Source organism: Pygocentrus nattereri, chromosome 27 (genome assembly GCF_015220715.1).
Source record: "Pygocentrus nattereri isolate fPygNat1 chromosome 27, fPygNat1.pri, whole genome shotgun sequence".
NCBI classification, from domain to species: domain Eukaryota; kingdom Metazoa; phylum Chordata; class Actinopteri; order Characiformes; family Serrasalmidae; genus Pygocentrus; species Pygocentrus nattereri.
This window is the reverse complement of record NC_051237.1, coordinates 16424497-16442145: the sequence shown is the minus strand read 5'-3', so window position 1 is coordinate 16442145 and position 17649 is coordinate 16424497. Positions and strand designations below refer to the sequence as shown.

At 41.8% G+C, this 17649-nt stretch overlaps 3 protein-coding genes across 8 annotated transcripts in view; all 3 read left to right on the top strand.

Moving 5' to 3' along the window:
- Positions 1-790: 790 nt before the first annotated feature.
- Positions 791-10689, top strand: il21r.1 (interleukin 21 receptor, tandem duplicate 1). Of its 5 annotated transcripts, none has more exons than XM_017707546.2 (10): positions 791-880; positions 1189-1409; positions 1719-1847; positions 1995-2103; positions 2393-2577; positions 2692-2840; positions 2978-3158; positions 3606-3699; positions 4696-4789; positions 8237-10689. In XM_017707546.2, exons 3-10 carry the CDS (start codon positions 1787-1789, stop codon positions 8954-8956), a joined length of 1593 nt encoding a protein of 530 aa, XP_017563035.1. In that variant the 5' UTR covers positions 791-880; positions 1189-1409; positions 1719-1786; the 3' UTR covers positions 8957-10689. The 5 variants fall into 5 exon arrangements, with proteins under 5 accessions (XP_017563035.1, XP_017563036.1, XP_017563038.1 ...); XM_017707545.2 differs by having other exon boundaries at positions 796-988; XM_017707547.2 differs by having other exon boundaries at positions 795-1409; positions 1733-1847.
- On the top strand, positions 10441-14753 carry il21r.2 (interleukin 21 receptor, tandem duplicate 2). Its single transcript, XM_017707551.2, has 9 exons — positions 10441-10505; positions 10961-11092; positions 11470-11602; positions 11706-11884; positions 12041-12189; positions 12306-12474; positions 12926-13055; positions 13134-13218; positions 14032-14753. Exons 2-9 carry the CDS (start codon positions 11026-11028, stop codon positions 14623-14625), a joined length of 1506 nt encoding a protein of 501 aa, XP_017563040.1. The 5' UTR covers positions 10441-10505; positions 10961-11025; the 3' UTR covers positions 14626-14753.
- A 27-nt stretch (positions 14754-14780) lies between these two features.
- The window catches only part of pdpk1a (3-phosphoinositide dependent protein kinase 1a), a 28460-nt gene continuing 25591 nt past the window's right edge, over positions 14781-17649 (top strand). Inside the window, exon 1 of one of the 2 annotated variants that reach the window (XM_017707544.2) lies at positions 14781-16201. In XM_017707544.2, coding sequence (XP_017563033.2) covers positions 16178-16201 — 24 coding nt within the window. In that variant the 5' untranslated portion in view covers positions 14781-16177. Of the gene's footprint in view, positions 16367-17649 lie in introns of both variants that reach the window. The other variant, XM_017707543.2, reaches the window with a different exon arrangement.

Here is a 17649-nt window from a genome sequence, read left to right as displayed (position 1 = left end):
TAATTAAATTTGAGACGCCGTCGTTCAGAGTGACAGGCTCCTTTCAAGGTTTGTTCACAGTGATGGTGACCGGAGCCAGACACCTCAGGAGTGTGCTGCCTCTGAAAGTCCCTGACAGAAAACTAAAGCTGTTATGAAAACCCAGCCTTATGCCTGAGACGCTGTACTAAAATCAGGGTATCTTAATCTGTGATACTTTATTAATCCCACAACCAGGGAAACTCCACCTCCGCGTTTAACCCATCAGTGCAGTGAAACACCACATACACACTAGTGAACACACACACTAGGGGGCAGTGAGCACACTCGCCCGGAGTGGTGGGCAGCCCTATCCACGGCGGGGGGCGGTTGGGGGTTAGGTGTCTTGCTCAAGGACACCTCAGTCATGGACTGTCGGCTCTGGGGATCGAACCTTCCAGTCACAGGGCCAGATCTCTAACCTCCAGCCCACGACTGATCCGATGGTGGAGGGATACATGGAGGGTGTTCTATGGCCAAATAGTCCCCAAAGAAACCACATTTTTAAGATGGATCTCCATTTCACCATTTAACACTGCATAGACACTCGACGGCGTGTGGAGGCTCACTGGTGGCTTTGGATAGTAAACAAAAAGGCTATATTCATGTTGTGGACGCCGTGACCCCTGGTTCCTATCATCACCGCCATCATCAGAGTCGGCGAGTGAATCTACAAACGGACAATTTCATATCAGTCCAGTCTGAAGGATTCTGTTTATATCTGGATTATGCAGACGTCTTGCAACACTCAAACCCTCTTCCTTCTCTGACAGGCGCTGTTCCGGGCAGCTGTTTTTAGAGACGCAGCATGGCGCTAAAAAAACTACAAATACCAGCGTGACCACCAGAACCAGCGCAAGCGGTGAGTTGAACGAGTGGCGTTGCGGTGACCGGTGAGCGTTTCCTGAGGGGCGCAGGTGCTTTTGAAAGCTTTTATCCTTCTCCAGCCCGTCGCCCGAGCACTGCCCAGGTCAGAGCCGCTTCTGGCGCTCGTTTAATCCGCTGCAGCGCGAGGTGTCTGCTCGTGTTTTAGTGCAGTGAAACGGGTTGTTTGTGAAGACGCGTCTTCTTGTTGGTCCCGTCGTCTGTTACTGATGATACTGCACTTTTGAGGGCATGAAAACAGAGACAGTACAAGAGGCGGTGCTTCACTGTTCGGCTCGTTTGCAGGTCACCACAAAAACCACATCCTCGGTGAGCGCTGCCCCAGACGTCATCTGTTGAATGACTGAGCCTGTGGATCGATGGCAGAGTGTCGGTGTTTCAGCTCGCTTTCTTTAAAATAATGTTTGCTCGGATAAACTCGGCGGACTCTCAGTCACCAGTGAGGACGTCTTTTACTGGGATTTGAGCATGTGTGGGTACGCGGCGTTCTCCGGGAGCTTATCCAGGTGAGTCTTCACCCTCACCGTTTTCCCCTCAGCAGGCACCCGGGCTAGATCCAAAGATTAGTTCTTGCTCCTGCTTTCACCTCCTCTTTTCCTCTTCCTCATTAGAAGTGAAATCAGTGGAAGTGAGAGTGATTTTTCTTTTGTTTATTTTTTGTGCCAGTGTTTCACTATTAGTTGTGTGTGTGTGTGTGTGTGTGTGTGTGTGTGCCTGGTGCTGCCTTGTTTTCTGAGCTCCACTGAATATGAATTAGAAAATTGGAAAATGAAAATGAGAGGTAATTAGGTTTCTTTCTTTTTTTTAAATTACGGATTTGGCCTTGGAGCTGTGTAAAGAGCTACTGAGCTGAACTGGACGCCGAGTTTGCCTGTGCTTCTTCATGATGGCTGCCTTATGCCAAGCCGTCTTCCTCCTTGTGGTCTGTGGACTCGTCCAGCAGAGTAAGCCTAATTTCCTTCACTTTCCTCAAGAGTGCAGTTCTTGCGTTGATTTATGTCGGCATTAACAAAAAATCCAAACTAGCTGTGAAAGTCAGCAGGGCTTCCGATAAAAGGTGACCCCTGCAATGACCATTTTTGCTTTTGCAGCCGACTGCGCGTGCAACGTAACCTGCACCACGGACTACTTCTCGAGACTCAATTGTTCCACTTCAGGCACGGAAGGTCCAGAGTCTTGTGATGTGGAGGCAGAATGCAGGTAACAGTTCACCCTGTTTGTCATCTTCCTTTCTAAGCCTGTAATGAGCTTCATTATCGAAGGCCTTTCAGTGTTTGAAGCGAACGAAGAGTTGATTTAAAGTGTTAAAGTACTTTGTTTTCTTTATTGTCTTGGCACGTTTTAGTTTGTTTTCAAGGCCTCTGCTTAATTCAACATCTGTGGTAAAAGCCGGTCAGCCAGAATATCGACAGAGTTTGCACTATGGACAAACGCGTTCACTTGCTTTTACCCAATTTGTTCACCACGTAGTTGGATTTGTGTTTTTCAGAGATGAGTTCGAGTCTGTGAATGGGAGCTGTGTCATAAGGCCGCCACAACGGTGGTGCACAATCGAACCAGAGCGTTTTTACCAGATGGTCAACATTGATACAGTGTGCACACTAAAAGTAAAATGGTCAAACCAGCAACAGGAGCCAATATGTACTTCAAAGGACATGAATTTACAGGCTATCGGTGTGTATCTACCAGTTTGTGCCTGGTCATGGTTCATCTTTTCCTTTCACCCCTATCTCTTTATACAGATACACTTGTTTAACTTCTTTGCTCTTTTTCTTCATGTTCTTAAAGTTAAGCCACGGCAGCCTTTCAATCTAACTCTTACGAAGAGTAATGGGGATTTTAACCTCTCCTGGGAAATGGCTTATATCTCAGATGGTGGCCTGGATGGTCTTTTGATGTACAGGGTGCGTTTAGAGCCAGCAGATGGTCTGAATGAGGTAAGATATTCAGACTGCTTTTTCATAGGTGTGAACTGAGCAGTTAAGCGTTGTGTGTGAAGGGCAGACATGACCTTGTTGTTGATCTCTCACTCAAAATATGCAGCCTGATCTTCTGTGTGAAATTTGCTCCTCAGAAACACAGAAAGGAGTTCTATGTCAGAGACGACTGCAGGTACCAGGAAATCCGGTGTGAGCTGCTCTTGCCGAATAAAGCGTATGTGGCCTCTGTCCAGGCCACGGTCAATTCCAGAAGTTTTCCTTCAAGTCAATGGAGCGAGTGGAGCACCAGCTCTGAGTGGAGCTGCCCTCACACTGGTAAAGCAACAAGATCAGCTGTAGTATCTTTACAGACTCTGACTTACTGAAGGCTAGTGCATGTTCAAAATGCTAGTTCACCCACAAAGCAGTGGTCATAAAAACATCAAGTATGCAAGTGGTGGTCCTAGAATATTGAGTAAAGAGTTGAAGCCCTGCTTCATTTCGATTTCAGTTCATGGAAGTTTTAGGTTGTGAAAGTTACTTGCATTTCAGCTTGCTAAAGGTCAGCGCAGCTGCTATGGAGTATGTTTGTGTTTGAGCAGAGAGAGCCTTTGTTCAGATCACCATAAATGTTTTCAATGACTTGTTCCATGTCTTGAGCAAACATGCCCAATGAAACCACACAGAGTCTGTTTTTTGATTGAAATGATATATCTAATCCTGAATGATTCATTGTAAAGGTGATTTTTGATCATCTGATATGAACTGCTTTCATTATTACAGATTCTTCTGCTCTCACAGGTCCAAACCGATACCATCTCTTGTTCTTGCTGTCTGGACTGCTCCTGTTTGTACTCTTGTTCTTCTTTGGGAAGCAGTGAGTTGAATGTTTTCATTCTTTTATGCACTTTCTATACAGAATAACCAACTCGTTACATAATTGATTTATATCATTCTTTGTAAAGATTCAGTTTAATTCCTATACAAAGTCTTAGAAAAGGATCTATATTCATAGACAAGTTAACATGGTTCTAGAGAATCATGGGATCTTATAATCCAGTGATCCAAATTTCAGTCATTCTTCAAATTACACTGATCCACATCATCTCATCCTTCTCTGCAAGGTAGGTATCTTTCTTCAGATCAGAGATCACACTTGGCTCTCTTCCAGTTACATGCCCTAAAGGATGGAAGAGAATTAAGCAAAGTAGCTGATTTGAAACCTTGATAATGCCTCCACCTTTTCCAGTAATTGATATCACGTCTTTTACCGTATGCACATCATCCCTTCAAGCCTCCCACGTTCACAAAAACCACAACGGCAGCAAAGTACCGCTTGCAGTCAGGCTTCGGTTCATGTAGGCAAGAAGGTGGAGGAAGTCAGACGTGCATGCACTTCTGGTGCATTGAACGGTCTAACCTTTTCAGTGCACTAAATTCTCATCTACATCGAAATGGCCCTGAATTTCAGTTGACATAATGTCTTTAAAAAGTGGCTACTGTTTTTGTTCTCTGGCTGCAGACCCCAATCACATTGTCTTGCACCGCTCATTTGTTTAAGAAACCCCACCCTTTAAAATAAATAAATAAATAAAAGTTTTGTAGATGTTTCTCGGCTTGGCAAGTTTCGCTATTCTTTTAATATGGTTCTTCGCACTCTAATCACATTTGCAAGATCAAGAACCAGCCACTGGAAAGTGGCCATCTATACTGTTTTTAATTAATTAATTAATTTTATTATTATTTTTATATATTTATATATATATATATATATATATATATATATATATATATATATATATATATATATATATATATATATATATATATAAAGAAGCTCAAACTATACTGTTTTGTGTTCCCTCATCTATAGGGGGTGGCATAAAAAGCTGGGTCTGTTTCAGTACATCCCAAACCCTCAAGACTTCTTCAAACCCTTGTACCACACGTATCAAGGGGACTTTAAGGTAAGGCAACTGTAGCTGTGGTACCAAGAAGTTGAGGTGATGCTTTTTTTCATTTCATTCGTCTATCACTGTAGGGCAGCTTTTGCTTTTGATTTGCTTTTTTTGCGTCTTCAGCTACGTCGCGCTCTAGTAGCAGGTGTTGTTCACAAGAGGGACTGTGTGCTCGGAGGGATTTTCTTGTTGAGCCCAACAAAAGCCTCGTCACTCACCACATGCAAGAAGGGACTATGACATTTAGCAAATGAGTCAGTCTGAAGGGGCTTCAAAAGGTGCAGAGAGGGCTGTGGAGATGACATCTGGGTGGACTTGTTATATGTGCAAAATGAAAGTAGCAGCCCCCCCCCCCCAACCTTAGATGGAAAGTACTGTGAGCTCAAACCCAAACTCAGATTAGGTGGGTAGTTATATATAGATGTTTTCATCTCAAGGGGAAATTTCATGAAGATTCCACTGGGTCAGGCAAGTTACAGCAAAGGAACCTTCAGCACAGAGTTCCTCATCTCAAAGCTCTGAAAATCTTCTTTTTCTTTTTTTTCTTCTTTAACCTTTTTTTTGTCTTGGTGGTATGTCTTGGTGGTTTGTGGCTGTGAAGAGAATTTTTCTTGGCGGAGAACCGAAGTGTTTAACAGTGACACTTTTTCTATCATGTCACCACCCGCGTCAAAGCATCTCAAGTATGAAATAATTCCAGAGGAAGTGGTGACGACTGAAGGCTGGCAGAAGGCCGAAAAATGACTTGACGTGCAGAGACAAAGCATGCCCAGTAGAGGACAGTGATATATAAATAAAGAGGCAGTAAGAATATTAACTACCTCGCACTTTTAAAAAGGTACTGAATTTACTAAGAGGAGATTTACCATCTCGGGCGATCACTAGATTAATTTTCTCAAAATTATTAGTCACCGAAATTTACTAAGATGAACTACAATTAACCTCTGGCAATTTCTTTGAGATGATATTGGCCAAAACCGTTCTCGTCATACATAAACAGTAAGTTCTAGAGAATTTGCCAGATTCTGTCCTAGACCTCAGACCCATTTACCAAGAACTTTGCTGACAGGCACATAATGAATCTAATAGCGTAATTTCTTATCTTTGAATTATATTCGCGATTAGTTCTTTTGAAACATGAGATCCTCTCCATCTCTACCAGACTACTGCTTGCTTTCAGAATGAGTCAGTAATGGTGCTCTTATGACTCTTATGTGACATTTAAGACATTTTACCTGATATGACTCATGATTTCAGATTAAGGGTGAAACATTTCTAAGTATTTGACTTAGAAATAGTTCACCCTTTTTTTTGTTCTCCAACATGTACCTCTCTATTCTAAAACAACTTGTGTTTTGTTCGACTCTGCAGTCTGTGGTTTTGAAGAGCCCCCAAGCTTTTTCGATTCGGGGTGTTGCTTAAAATAACTCGTGCACTTTGCACAAAATTTGCTAAAAAATATCATGCCCTTTTCCACTTGGCTTGTAAACACGTTTATTTCCACAAAAGATAAAATCATATTGTTCATCTCGGAATCTATATCGACATTAAGATGGTAGAAAAGTCTCCACGTCCCCCGAATGTAGAAACCGCGAGTCTGTTTTAAGTTTGCTTAGCTGCTCAAAATGCTGTGAAGCAAGTGCCTGATTTAGGCATGCAGTTCATACAGTGCTACTTTGGTAGGGCGCAAGCTTTCATAATCTGTTCGCTGCAGTGGCCTTGTAACGTCAGAGACTGATTAGCCAAGGCATGTTTGAATAAATTTGGAGGGAAAATAGAAGCTATGTATCAAAGCTAAGGATGCAGCTGAGGAAAGTTGCAGTTATTGGCCAGCACATCACTGAAGGCTGTCCTGATTTGTAAGATCCTTTGAAGAATAATAATAATAATAATATTTATAGAGCATTTTTCATCATGGTTGGAGCTCAGAATGCTTTAGACAGGTGGTAACAGTAATAGAGGAAATTACAAATAGTACATTAAAATCTTGTAAAGCAGTGACACGATGCATAAAAAAGGGAGGTAGAATATTAGTTAAATGTTTACGTGTACAGGGCTTAACGGTCTAGTAAAAGGATGTGAAAAGAAGGTGGAATTGAGTTCTAGTTTATAAGCAGAAGAACTGAAAGTGGCCTCTCTGCATTTTATAGGTTTTTGCAGAAGGCCAGTATCTGCAGATCTAAGAACTTGTATTGGAACATAGAGATTCTGTCAGGTACGCAAGTGCTTTTATAGCATTTAAAATCTATCCTAAAATACACAGGTAGTCCGTGTGAACGGGAGTGATGCGAGCCCTCTTGTTTTTGTTGGGCTCTGTGCTGCTGCATATGAGTTATAGAGGGTGTGTCTGTCTCTGTTCCAATATGTGATCTTGGATCTGCAGATACTGGCTTAAGGAAGCCCAGTAAAAAGCATTCCGGTGATCAACTCTGTGTGTAACAAATGCATGAACAAGTTTCTCTGCATCGCTCTGTAACGTGCACCCGAAAAACGGACTTAGTTTCTGGGAAATTGATGTACTCCACTGATGCATCCTTCCAGACCTTCATTCACCCACAGTCATTCATGCACAGAGGAAAAATCAGCTGCAAGTGCAGAGTGTAGCTCCAGAGGTTATGGAAGTTTGTTTTTAAACATTAAGAATTAAATGTACTCTGTTGCACTGTTTACGTCAGTGCATTTTGCCCGATAACAGCTGATATAGGCTTCGGCACTTCCTGCGACCCAGAAGGAGAAGTGGGTTAGAAGGTGTGTGTGTGTGTGTGTGTGTGTGTGTTACATCAGCAAGACAGTTCAGGCTGTCATGAATGTGTCGAAGAGGAGACTTTTTAAATTGAGTGCAAGCAAGGTTCCTCCTGTCTCAGCTGCAGGCCTCATAGCCACACCACTGTCAGATTTCTTATATTTAGCTTACTGACCTAGGATTAGGATTAGGTGTCCCTTATCCTTTTAGTCCTTTTCTCTATGATTGATGAAGTAGTACTGCACAATATTTTGCTTGTTAAATGCAATCACAATACTGGATATCACATCTTTGGAATACTTCATTGTAGAAGTCTGTGATATGCAATAAGCCCTCTAACCAGGCAGTGTGTTTTTTAACTGTGTGGTATGAGAACCTTAACCAATTAGACTTGCAGAAAAGATCTACCTTCATCAATCAAGTTATTTACATAATCCAGTGAAGTACCTCATTTTGGTCAAAATAATACGGGACCGTTTTTAGCCTTGTCTCATTACTGATTTGCCAATGTGACATGGTTAAAGATTAGTCTGCATTATTTTTGACAAAAGAAGTTATTTTTTTATTCATGTAATACAGCAAATGTGCCACATTATTGACTCACTAATGCATTTTTAATATAACCACTCCAAAAAAGTCACATTTTCATACGTGAAGTGTGCAAATTTTTTCCAAATTGTGCAGCTCTCTGATGATGTGTCCTTCTGTTGCAGAAATGGGTCGGTCCGGTGCTCACCTTCAACAGCTTTGACATACTGGAGAAGAGTGTTCCTCTGCAGGTGCTCACTGAGAAGCAACTGGCCTCTGTGCCACTGCAGAGGGAGCTTCTCCAGGAGCCAGGCAGTGGCGGGACTGGCCTTGGGGACTGGAGCCTGCTCAGCCTGGTCAATGCTGGCTCCTCCAAGCGCTACTTCCTTGGAGGCAGCAGCCTGGGCACCACACACTCCGGCGGCCACATTTCCATGGACACCGTGACTGTGTCTGGTCAAGAGGGCACCATGTCAGATTGGACCGGAGGAAGCAGCAGAAACCGACCAGACCCCGGTTTCCACAGGGCTGGTCAGAGGGCACCTGGGGTTTCGGACGAGGACGACTTCCCGGGGCTGGATGGAAGGGAAGGCTTGGAAGAGCGAGGTGTTGACAATTGGCAGCTGCAGGGCAACGAAATGGACAACATCGAAGAGATCTCTTTGGACTCGTACAGTTCTAACGAGCAATCGGATGATGGTTACCCTCAAATGGGCCTGGACTTGGACACCATCGACAGTGGCTTCTTGGAATCAGACTGCTCAAGCCCCATGAACTCTGAATGTGATGGAGGCGAACAAATGGATGCTGCTTTGCTAGCTGGTGGGGTGGGTGCCCATTCGAACTATGTTAAGCAGTGGGTGGCCGTCACACCACTGTCAGAAGACCAAAGCAACTCTGAGTAGTAGAATCTCTGAACTCCAAGACACTTTTCTTCTCTTTTTGGAACGATCAAAAATAGTAACTGAATCAGCTGGACTTGCTTAATCCTGCATAACTGCAGACATAAGATCGTACATCTGTCTACAGTAGCACTGTGGCAGCCACAATAGGGAACAATAGACTTGTTTTGCTTCTAAGTAATCTTGAGGGAAGTGAGAGCGCTGATTCTATCACCTTGTGACCTGCTGTTTTATGATGAAATTCAAAATTGCTTTTGAAAGGCTATGCATTTTCTCTTATTTGAGTGACTAGAGAATACGTGGTGCATGGAAAAAAACAATGTAGAGATAATTCTAAGATTATTTGCACAGCTCTAACGCTTGCTATCACGTTCTAGTGGGTATGAGAGAACTGACAGGGATCTGATGAGCATGTTTAAACTCTGAGATAAGCCAGCTCAGACGTTCTTATGAAGTGCCTTCAATCTGATAATGCCATGGTCATGCCAACCTATCAGATCTTATATGCACAAATAGAGCTGCTGAGATCAGCTACTGACCTTTGTCTTTGTTTGCATAAGTGTCTACTCAGGAAAAGCTTGCTGCTTTAATGCCATAGCACTCTTGGCAGCTGGGGTTGTTTTTGTTTTCTTTGTTTTATGGCTTTATTCACTCAACTCACTCTGTGTACCAACCTGTCTTGAAGAGGCTTCTGACAGCTGTTACATTACCAAATAATGGTTGCAACTCTCCTCTCACCATAGTGTAAATGCCCACAAGCACTTGATTCACATTATGATAGAAGTGCCAGTTAAGATGACCTAAAGTACCTAATGTTTGCAAAACCAACCTTAGTTTACAAAGTGATAATGCTTGGAAAGAAATCTGGAACTTCTTGTTATCTGTTCTTTTAACCTACCATCAAATGATCCAGTTCAAAGGACTAAGGTGGATGCCATACAGCTACAAAAATGTATTAAATAAACTTTAGATTTTAAAATCATATTTATAGAAGGGGAAACCTTGCAGAGACTAGAGACTCAATTTATTGTCAAATAAAATACAGACTGTCAATCATTTCAAACCAAATCAATTTTAGTTGGATCAGATCCCAAATGTTTTTTCTTCAAAGTGCATTAAAATTGGTGCCTCTGGCTAAAATCAGAGGATTTAAGCAGCTAATGTGTTTCTCTCTTAAAAGCCTTGGTAACAGAAGGTGGTAAACCCTGAAGAGCTTTGTAAATGTCACATGCTACACCTAGTCAGGGACCACCACCTGCCCACTGTGGGATACCGGTGACGGTAATTGTCAACAGCGTGGTCCTGCTTTGGAGTGTGAATCACACTTTCTGACTGTTCGTGAGAAGGGCGCAGAATGACTGTAAATACCCTGAAAAGTAATCTTTAAAATGAGCAATGAGCTTCAAGATGCTTGCTTCATTAACTGATCGTAGATTTTACAGATAGGGTTTTAGACTTGAGACAAAAACAGGAACTGCTGTGTGTATATAAACTCAGACTCGATTATCACATGCTTAGCTCTCATTCATCTGCCAAAGCTTTACCACAGGAGGTAACGTTGATATTTCTATTATCCTTCATGTTTTACACTGAGCCTGTTCTGCTGGACTGTCTCAGTAGCTCATTTGGTTAATCGTCATGTTTTGTCATGCAGTTGTTTCGCTTGTTTAAGAAAATCTCAGCCATGTTGATGAACAGTACAAAAAAATAAAGTTTTACTGCTTGTTTTTTTTTTACTTTTGATGGTCTGATCTCGTATTTTAACTTGAGTGAATGACGTTCTTGAGTCAGCAGACATTTATGCTGCCAGTTAGTCTGGTTTATCATTGTTTTTCGCCATGTCTGTGAACTGAGATTTCTACTGTAAGTGACCAAGGAGAGCTGGATGATGAAGAATGGCTTGGTTGTCCATTTGGATCTTGATTTAGTTGAACAACTGATAAAATAGTTCACTTATTTTATTACAGATGCTGGTAAAAATGTCGTTTTGCTGTGTCTTATGTACAGATTCACACTGGAGAGTGGAGTCTTCCTACTCAGCCTAGAGGTTAAGTGTAAGAAAATGTGAGAAGATGCTACAATTGGAAATTCTCTGTACAGTTCTGAGCCTTACGCTGTTTTCCAAAGCCAGATCACAAGGTAACGTGTCGTCATATTTATGGAAAATTGTACTCATTCAGTATTTTACAGTCGCCTGATTTGAACTGAGTGTTAGGGAAGTGGTTGTGGGCATGTTCTGAAAGCAAGAGTGCATAGTGTATCAAAACTAGGCAGGTAAAAATGTTTTGATTTGCATTGTTTGCAAACGTCCCATAAGCATAGAGAATGTTTGTTTGTATTTGGAAATGAAGTACTGCGAGCTGTTAGTGAGCATAACCACGAAAATGGCTTTCCAAACCCCACACAATGGCTTTAACGCATGGAAAATCCTGAATTCTCGTTTTGATGCTTGCTTGTTACCTTCTCTTCTCCTTAAGGTGCTGCTCATGGTGAATTTTCGTGTTTTAATGTTTCAGCTCAGGAGAATGCGCTCACCTGTGTGACGAATTACTGGCTCACCATCGATTGCTTTTTAAAACCCTCAGCCATTCCCAACACAAGTGAAACGACGTCATACTGGCTGGAATTTGTTTTACAGCACAGGCCATTGTAATGATTTGCATATGAATATAATGTACATCATCATTATCTTCTGTATTCGTTCAAAAAAATCTTACTTCTTTTTTTTTTTTTGCCTTTCTCTCATGTACAGGGTCTATAACTGTTCACTTACACTAAGAGAGGATGGTTACAGCTGCACGTTCAAAGCAGACAATATTCCATTTTATAATTCATTTGCCAATTTCCATCATTTTGTTATATCGCTTTGTTATTTGGAGAATGGCCTGAAGTCCAAAAATTTGGATTCCAAATATTATCCATCAAAACACAGTAAGTGGCAAATTAAAATGTGTAACATCATGTTCTATACTGTGTGTGTGTGTGATTATATATAAATGAATTATGTTATATATCTCATTTACACTGAATAGTTATTTTTACCTTTCAAAACAGATGTTTTAATTATTAAACATATTTCATTCACAGTCAAACCACTGACACCAAATAATTTAACAGTGAGTAAAGCAGACGGATACTATATCTTTAAGTGGACGAGTGGATATGAGCAACACCAATATGATGCTTTGGTCTTTAAATACAAATTATCATACCACAAAGAGGGATATCCTGGCAGCGTAAGTCTCAGCAAGTACTTATAATTTCTGTTGGTGACCTGAAGTCAAATTGACATTTGCAAAGTTGTGGCTGCTTTTAAAAACTAACATCCTTTCAACCCTTTGTTTTTTATAAGGCTTTAACTGTGAATGTAAAAAGAACAGAGTTCAATATTTCAGAAGCAGAATTCGAAGCAGGTACTCTGTACACTGCTAAGGTATGCAGTAAAATCCGGACTGAGAATGACTACAATGGAACAAACAGTAACTGGAGCTCTGCCGTCAAATGGACCACCTCACACGATGGTAAATACAGAGTGAAAGGGGGGGTTCAGTGGAATATAATATCTGATAAGGGATCTATCTTTGATGGCACATGACATCTGTTTGATGCTGCTTTTATGCAGTTCAAGTACGACATGGAGGGGAATCAGTTGAGTGAATTCAGTATCAGCTTACATATAATACATAATATAGTCCATCAGCCAAGACTTGCTTGATGTGTGAAGTCTTAATGAAAACAGCAGTGGCTTATTTGACTCTGACTTGATCAGCTCATGAGCTTTATATGCTTATTCCTAATTTGATGCCTGCAACTTGTTCCAAAAAGTCATAACAGGAGCAAGTTTGCCATCACCTTTCCTCAACTTTTGGGTTACAAGGTGCAAAATATGACGTTTTTTTTGCCATTTTTCAGTTGTACAAGTCTAACAATATGAAAATTTAGCCACACGATCTTTTTTTTTTTTCCTAACAGCAGTCGGACATACTCCTCCATCTTTAGTCCCAGAGCACAATCCAGCCTTGCTTCCATCTACAGTCGTGATGGTTATTCTGATTTGTTTGGCAGTGGCAGTGACCTTTCTGCTGTTATACCCTGTTGCAAGGTAACTATGGGAAAATAGCTCATTAAACCTCTGCTACGTTAAGTTACACAAACTTAGCTACCATTCTCATCAACACAGAATGAAGATCAAAGATATAATTTGGGTGGCAACGCCATCTCCCAACTTCCAATCACTTTTGCAAAATCATCAGGGCAATATCAAGGTAAGACACCTCTCTTTAAATTGACTTTCAATGCAAAAAATTTGCATAAAGCATGGAAGAATATAAACACTACATGTCCAAATGTAGCACGACTCCCCTTCTAATCAGTGAATTTGGTTCATTTAATGTGCATCCATTGCTGACACATGCATTCAGTAGCATGCACAGAGCTTTTACAATCTCTACGACAGAGATCTGCCAGAAAGAGACACTGAAGCAGCCGCACGTGAGCCTTGGGTCACCATGCCTAATGCCAAGCGTCGGCTCGTCAAGGTACAAACAATGTGAATGTACCCTCAAACGTACCACAGTGCTTTTAAAGTCCAATTGTGAACCTTACATAAGTTTTTCCCAGGTAAAAATATGTATTTGTACCTTTTCATAACTTTCAGAACAATAAAATAAGTAGCCTCGAGGCGAGACGAGGTGTGGAGTCAATACAACTTAGAAAATATGATTTCAGTGGATTATGGTACAATTATGTTCCCTGACTAAAGGTACTGAGATGTACTCTGGAGGGTACCACCCCAGTGACGGTCTCATACCTTTTATTTCTGAGAGTGTAGAGGGGTATAAGACGCAGTGGAACTGCACTCTCTGGGGTAATGGATCTCCACCGACTACATTTGGGATGAGTTGGAATAGCATTTGTAATCCAGAGCTAATCGGCCTACATCAGTACCTGACCTCACTAATGCTCTTGTGGCTGAATGCAATCAGCAATGTTCCAACATCCTTCTTAGAAGAACAGAAGCTGTGACTGCATTTATGAGAGTGAATATCACGCATATTAATTACTTTTTTGATTCGTAGGACTGGGTGCCCAAAAGTCAAGTGCAACAAATCTACAGTGAGGAAATTTCCACAATTGATGCGATAACAGAGATCACAGCTGTAGAGCGGGATCAAGAAAAGATCTCCAGCGTGCATTACACACCCCTGTATCAGACCCCTTACGTCGGCCCCTCAACAGAAGTCTGGGCCCCCTTGCACAAATCTGACACACTCAGTGTTGCTAGCATATCACATCTAGATTTCCTACCCGACGAGTCCGCAGTTGAAGAGCCCATGTTTTGTTTGACCATGTTTGAACCAATTGCTGTCGAGGGTTTTTTATGTATGGATGACCTGGAGCTCGGTCATGAGGAACTGGAGCCCTTAGAAACGTTGACCGTCACCCCAAAACCTGCATGTTTTATTCAAAATGGTTTTACTCAGAATTATTGCACCTTGACTAACACCCCCATTGGTCTTATTCCCACATTCACCACGGGGCCTTTTAATCCTGAACTGATGCCAGCTGGTAATGCTTCAAAAGAGCCGTTAAATGAGCAGACAGAAGAGAATACATCAGAACCACCGGTTACAGTGACTCTTGACAGTTTACAACTGTCTATGGAAGATTGAGCATATTGCTGCTGTCGGAAGAAAACCTTGTATCTCCATTTCTGTCGTTTTCCAGTTTTTGACATAATTTGAAAATACCTGTTGTTCTTTACATTGTCTGTCAGTTTCGTGATGAACGGACCAAAAGAAACGACCCGAAATGACTTGGAAAGAATTCTGGTTCCATTGACTTACATTGAAAGTAAAGTACGTTTTTACCTTCTCCTGTAAAATTACTATTTTGGAGATACGAGGTTTTCTTCTGACAACAGCGATATGCTCATATTCTCTCAATGAACTGGTCCCTTGGACTTAAATCTCACCAGACCTTTACAAAAACAAACATGTGCTAATAATCCACTTTAAGATCACATCCAAGGCAATGAGGATTCTGGACATGTACAACCATGTGCTACCTGACTATTTCATTTGCAAAAGCAGTTTTGAAAAAGAATTTATGAAATGATGTGCTGCCCTCTACTGGTCAAAATAATACCAGCACTTGGCCAAGTTTTTATTTTTGCATAATGATGGTCATAGGTTTTAATAAGAAACTGTATGGACTCTTATTCTAGCTTTAGTTTTGTCCATTGATTTCCTATTTGTGTGGCTTTTTTTTTTTATCTTATACCTGATTTGCAAAGCTCTCTATAATCCTTCACCCCTTTATCTTATACAGTAAAGCTTTTAGGGCCTTTCATACAGTAATGACTCTCTCCCATGTTCAGAAAACGCTTCAAATACGCCTGAAATGATACTGAGAACAAAATGAGATCTTAACAGACTTTGGGAGTGGTCTCCTCCCAGCTAAGGGAAATGGCTCAATGTGTTCTTTGCTTTAAAGCTCTTTTAAAGGCACGTTTTATGTCAGCTTTAAGCGGCTTTACTAACATGTAGGCTATGTTTCTTTCTTTTGACTTATGAACAGTTGCTTAATCTCGGTTTCCCTCCTTCGTAAGGTTAATGTCATAAATGTATGTTCGTTTTATTACTTTTTGGAGAGAATGTCACACATACATATAAAATGAAGCAACTCCTCTGGTTCATACCGGACATTAGATGGTGATGAAATATTACCATTACTATCTCTTATTACTGCAATGACTTTGAGTTAAACTACTGATGTTCTATAAACATTAACTAAAGGTGATATGAAACAAAAAGAATGAGAAGGGAGACATTCCCAATATCATCATACATCCGAATAGTTTTTTTTTATATTTCTTTTTATTTACCAGTGGAAAAGCCTTTAATAGAGAGGCAAAAAGACTCACATGACTTGACAGAAGCTGCAGCTAAAATTGTTGCTCTGGAATTTTGCTGCTGTCCCATTTGTAGGTGTGTACTGTGAAGGACCTTCAAATGCGCTTCTCCAGATTTACTGGGGATGCAAAATGAAGAGGGTAAAAGCCATGCTTTCCCCTGTGTTGTTATTATTATTATTATTATTATTATTATTAGCCCCCGTGTTGTTGTGTAGTGACGTCACACTTGGAAGATGAGGGCGTTGAGGCAGCCATCAGCCAGGGCTCTCTAACGTCCACGTTTCTAACAAATCTGCCTGAAAACTTCCATGGCAAAGACCAGTAGTCAAATAGTGAGTATAACGAGAATCATTTCATCTCCGATCCAATAAAACTGCGTCCGCGCAGCGCTTAGATGAGCTTTCCTCTCCGGGGAACTGAGCAGCCGCCTCATTTCAGCGCAGTGTCAAACTAGTAAGGTCGGCTAGCTGGCTAAGCCTGGTCGGCTCCTCGGCGGGGTGAGTAGTGTTTTGGGGAGTGGTTCATGGCGACTCCTTGGGCCAATTTCGCACGTTCTGCAGCCGGCATGTTCGCGTGAAACACACGGACCATGTCTGTAAATGTTTATGACGGTGTCTCAAACTCTCGACGGCGTACTTAATCCCTGTACGTGTAGCAGAAGGAAGGCGCTTGTTGTCGGCGTTAACTTTGAAGCTAGCTCACAGGTTAACAACAAACAATATGGTGAAGGCTGGACACTCGGCTTGCTGGCCTCGGCTTGTTGTGTGCTATTAAAGGAAGAGCTTTTGAGCGAAAGCGGATGCAGTGGTCATTCATTTCACCTTCAAAGTTCCTTTGGAAACCCGAGACCGTGTAGTTTAACGTGTGAGTAAGCCGAGCTGGGTTAGCTAACCTAGCTGGCCGTGTAGAACCTGCATGGGCGAATGTGTTAGCGCAGCTGAGGTTAGCCAAGCTAGAGGAACATCCCCAGTTCGTCTAAATTCCGGCTGTTTGTTTGCTTATCACCCCAAGAAGTGAGGTTAGTCGAAGCAGCGTGTAAAGGTGGCTGCGTTGCGGGTGGAGAACTGAGAAGGGGGGGGTTGAAGGTGTTTTCGCAGGTTGTAAACAGAGCGAGGCATTGTGGGCAGTCACTCAGCACCTGAAACGGCTCGGCTCGGCTCGGCTCGGCTCGGCTCGACTCGGCTCCGCTCGTGTTTGAGGTGCTGTGGGCTGTAGCTTAACGGGATTTTTCGAAATTTGAACATTGTTTACCTCTTAACCCTTTAATAAAGTAATTCCCAGAGGTTTAGTGTTAAATGCTTCTTTCTAGGAAAACAAGGACAAATCGTTTTCAGTGGTAGTGGTAGTGATGGTAACCAGACGTCCGAAGAGGTGACGGCTGAAAGCCTCCTCACAGAAAGTTACTAGCTGTAAACACAGCAATTACATTAGCCATATGTATTTTTAAAAGCCCTTCATGTTGTAGGAGTACATTCGAGGGCATTGTAGGTAAAATAGCTCTTCTTCTTCTTCGGATTTACCTCTATTTTATCACTGTCAACATCAGAACATGAGCAGGTTCGCGGCGTGTTTTAGATAGTAGGTAAAATGGCCATATTTGTGTTGTATGTCACATACCAAACCGCACCAAATCTAATTAAACTGGACTAATCAAGCTGTCACTGAAACTTGCAGTGGTCCGTGTTCTTTAAAGATGCAGTGTGTAGGATTTAGTGGTGAAGTTAGGGACTGCACCCAACTGAATGCCCCTCCCTCACCCCTCCCTTTCCAAGCATGTAGT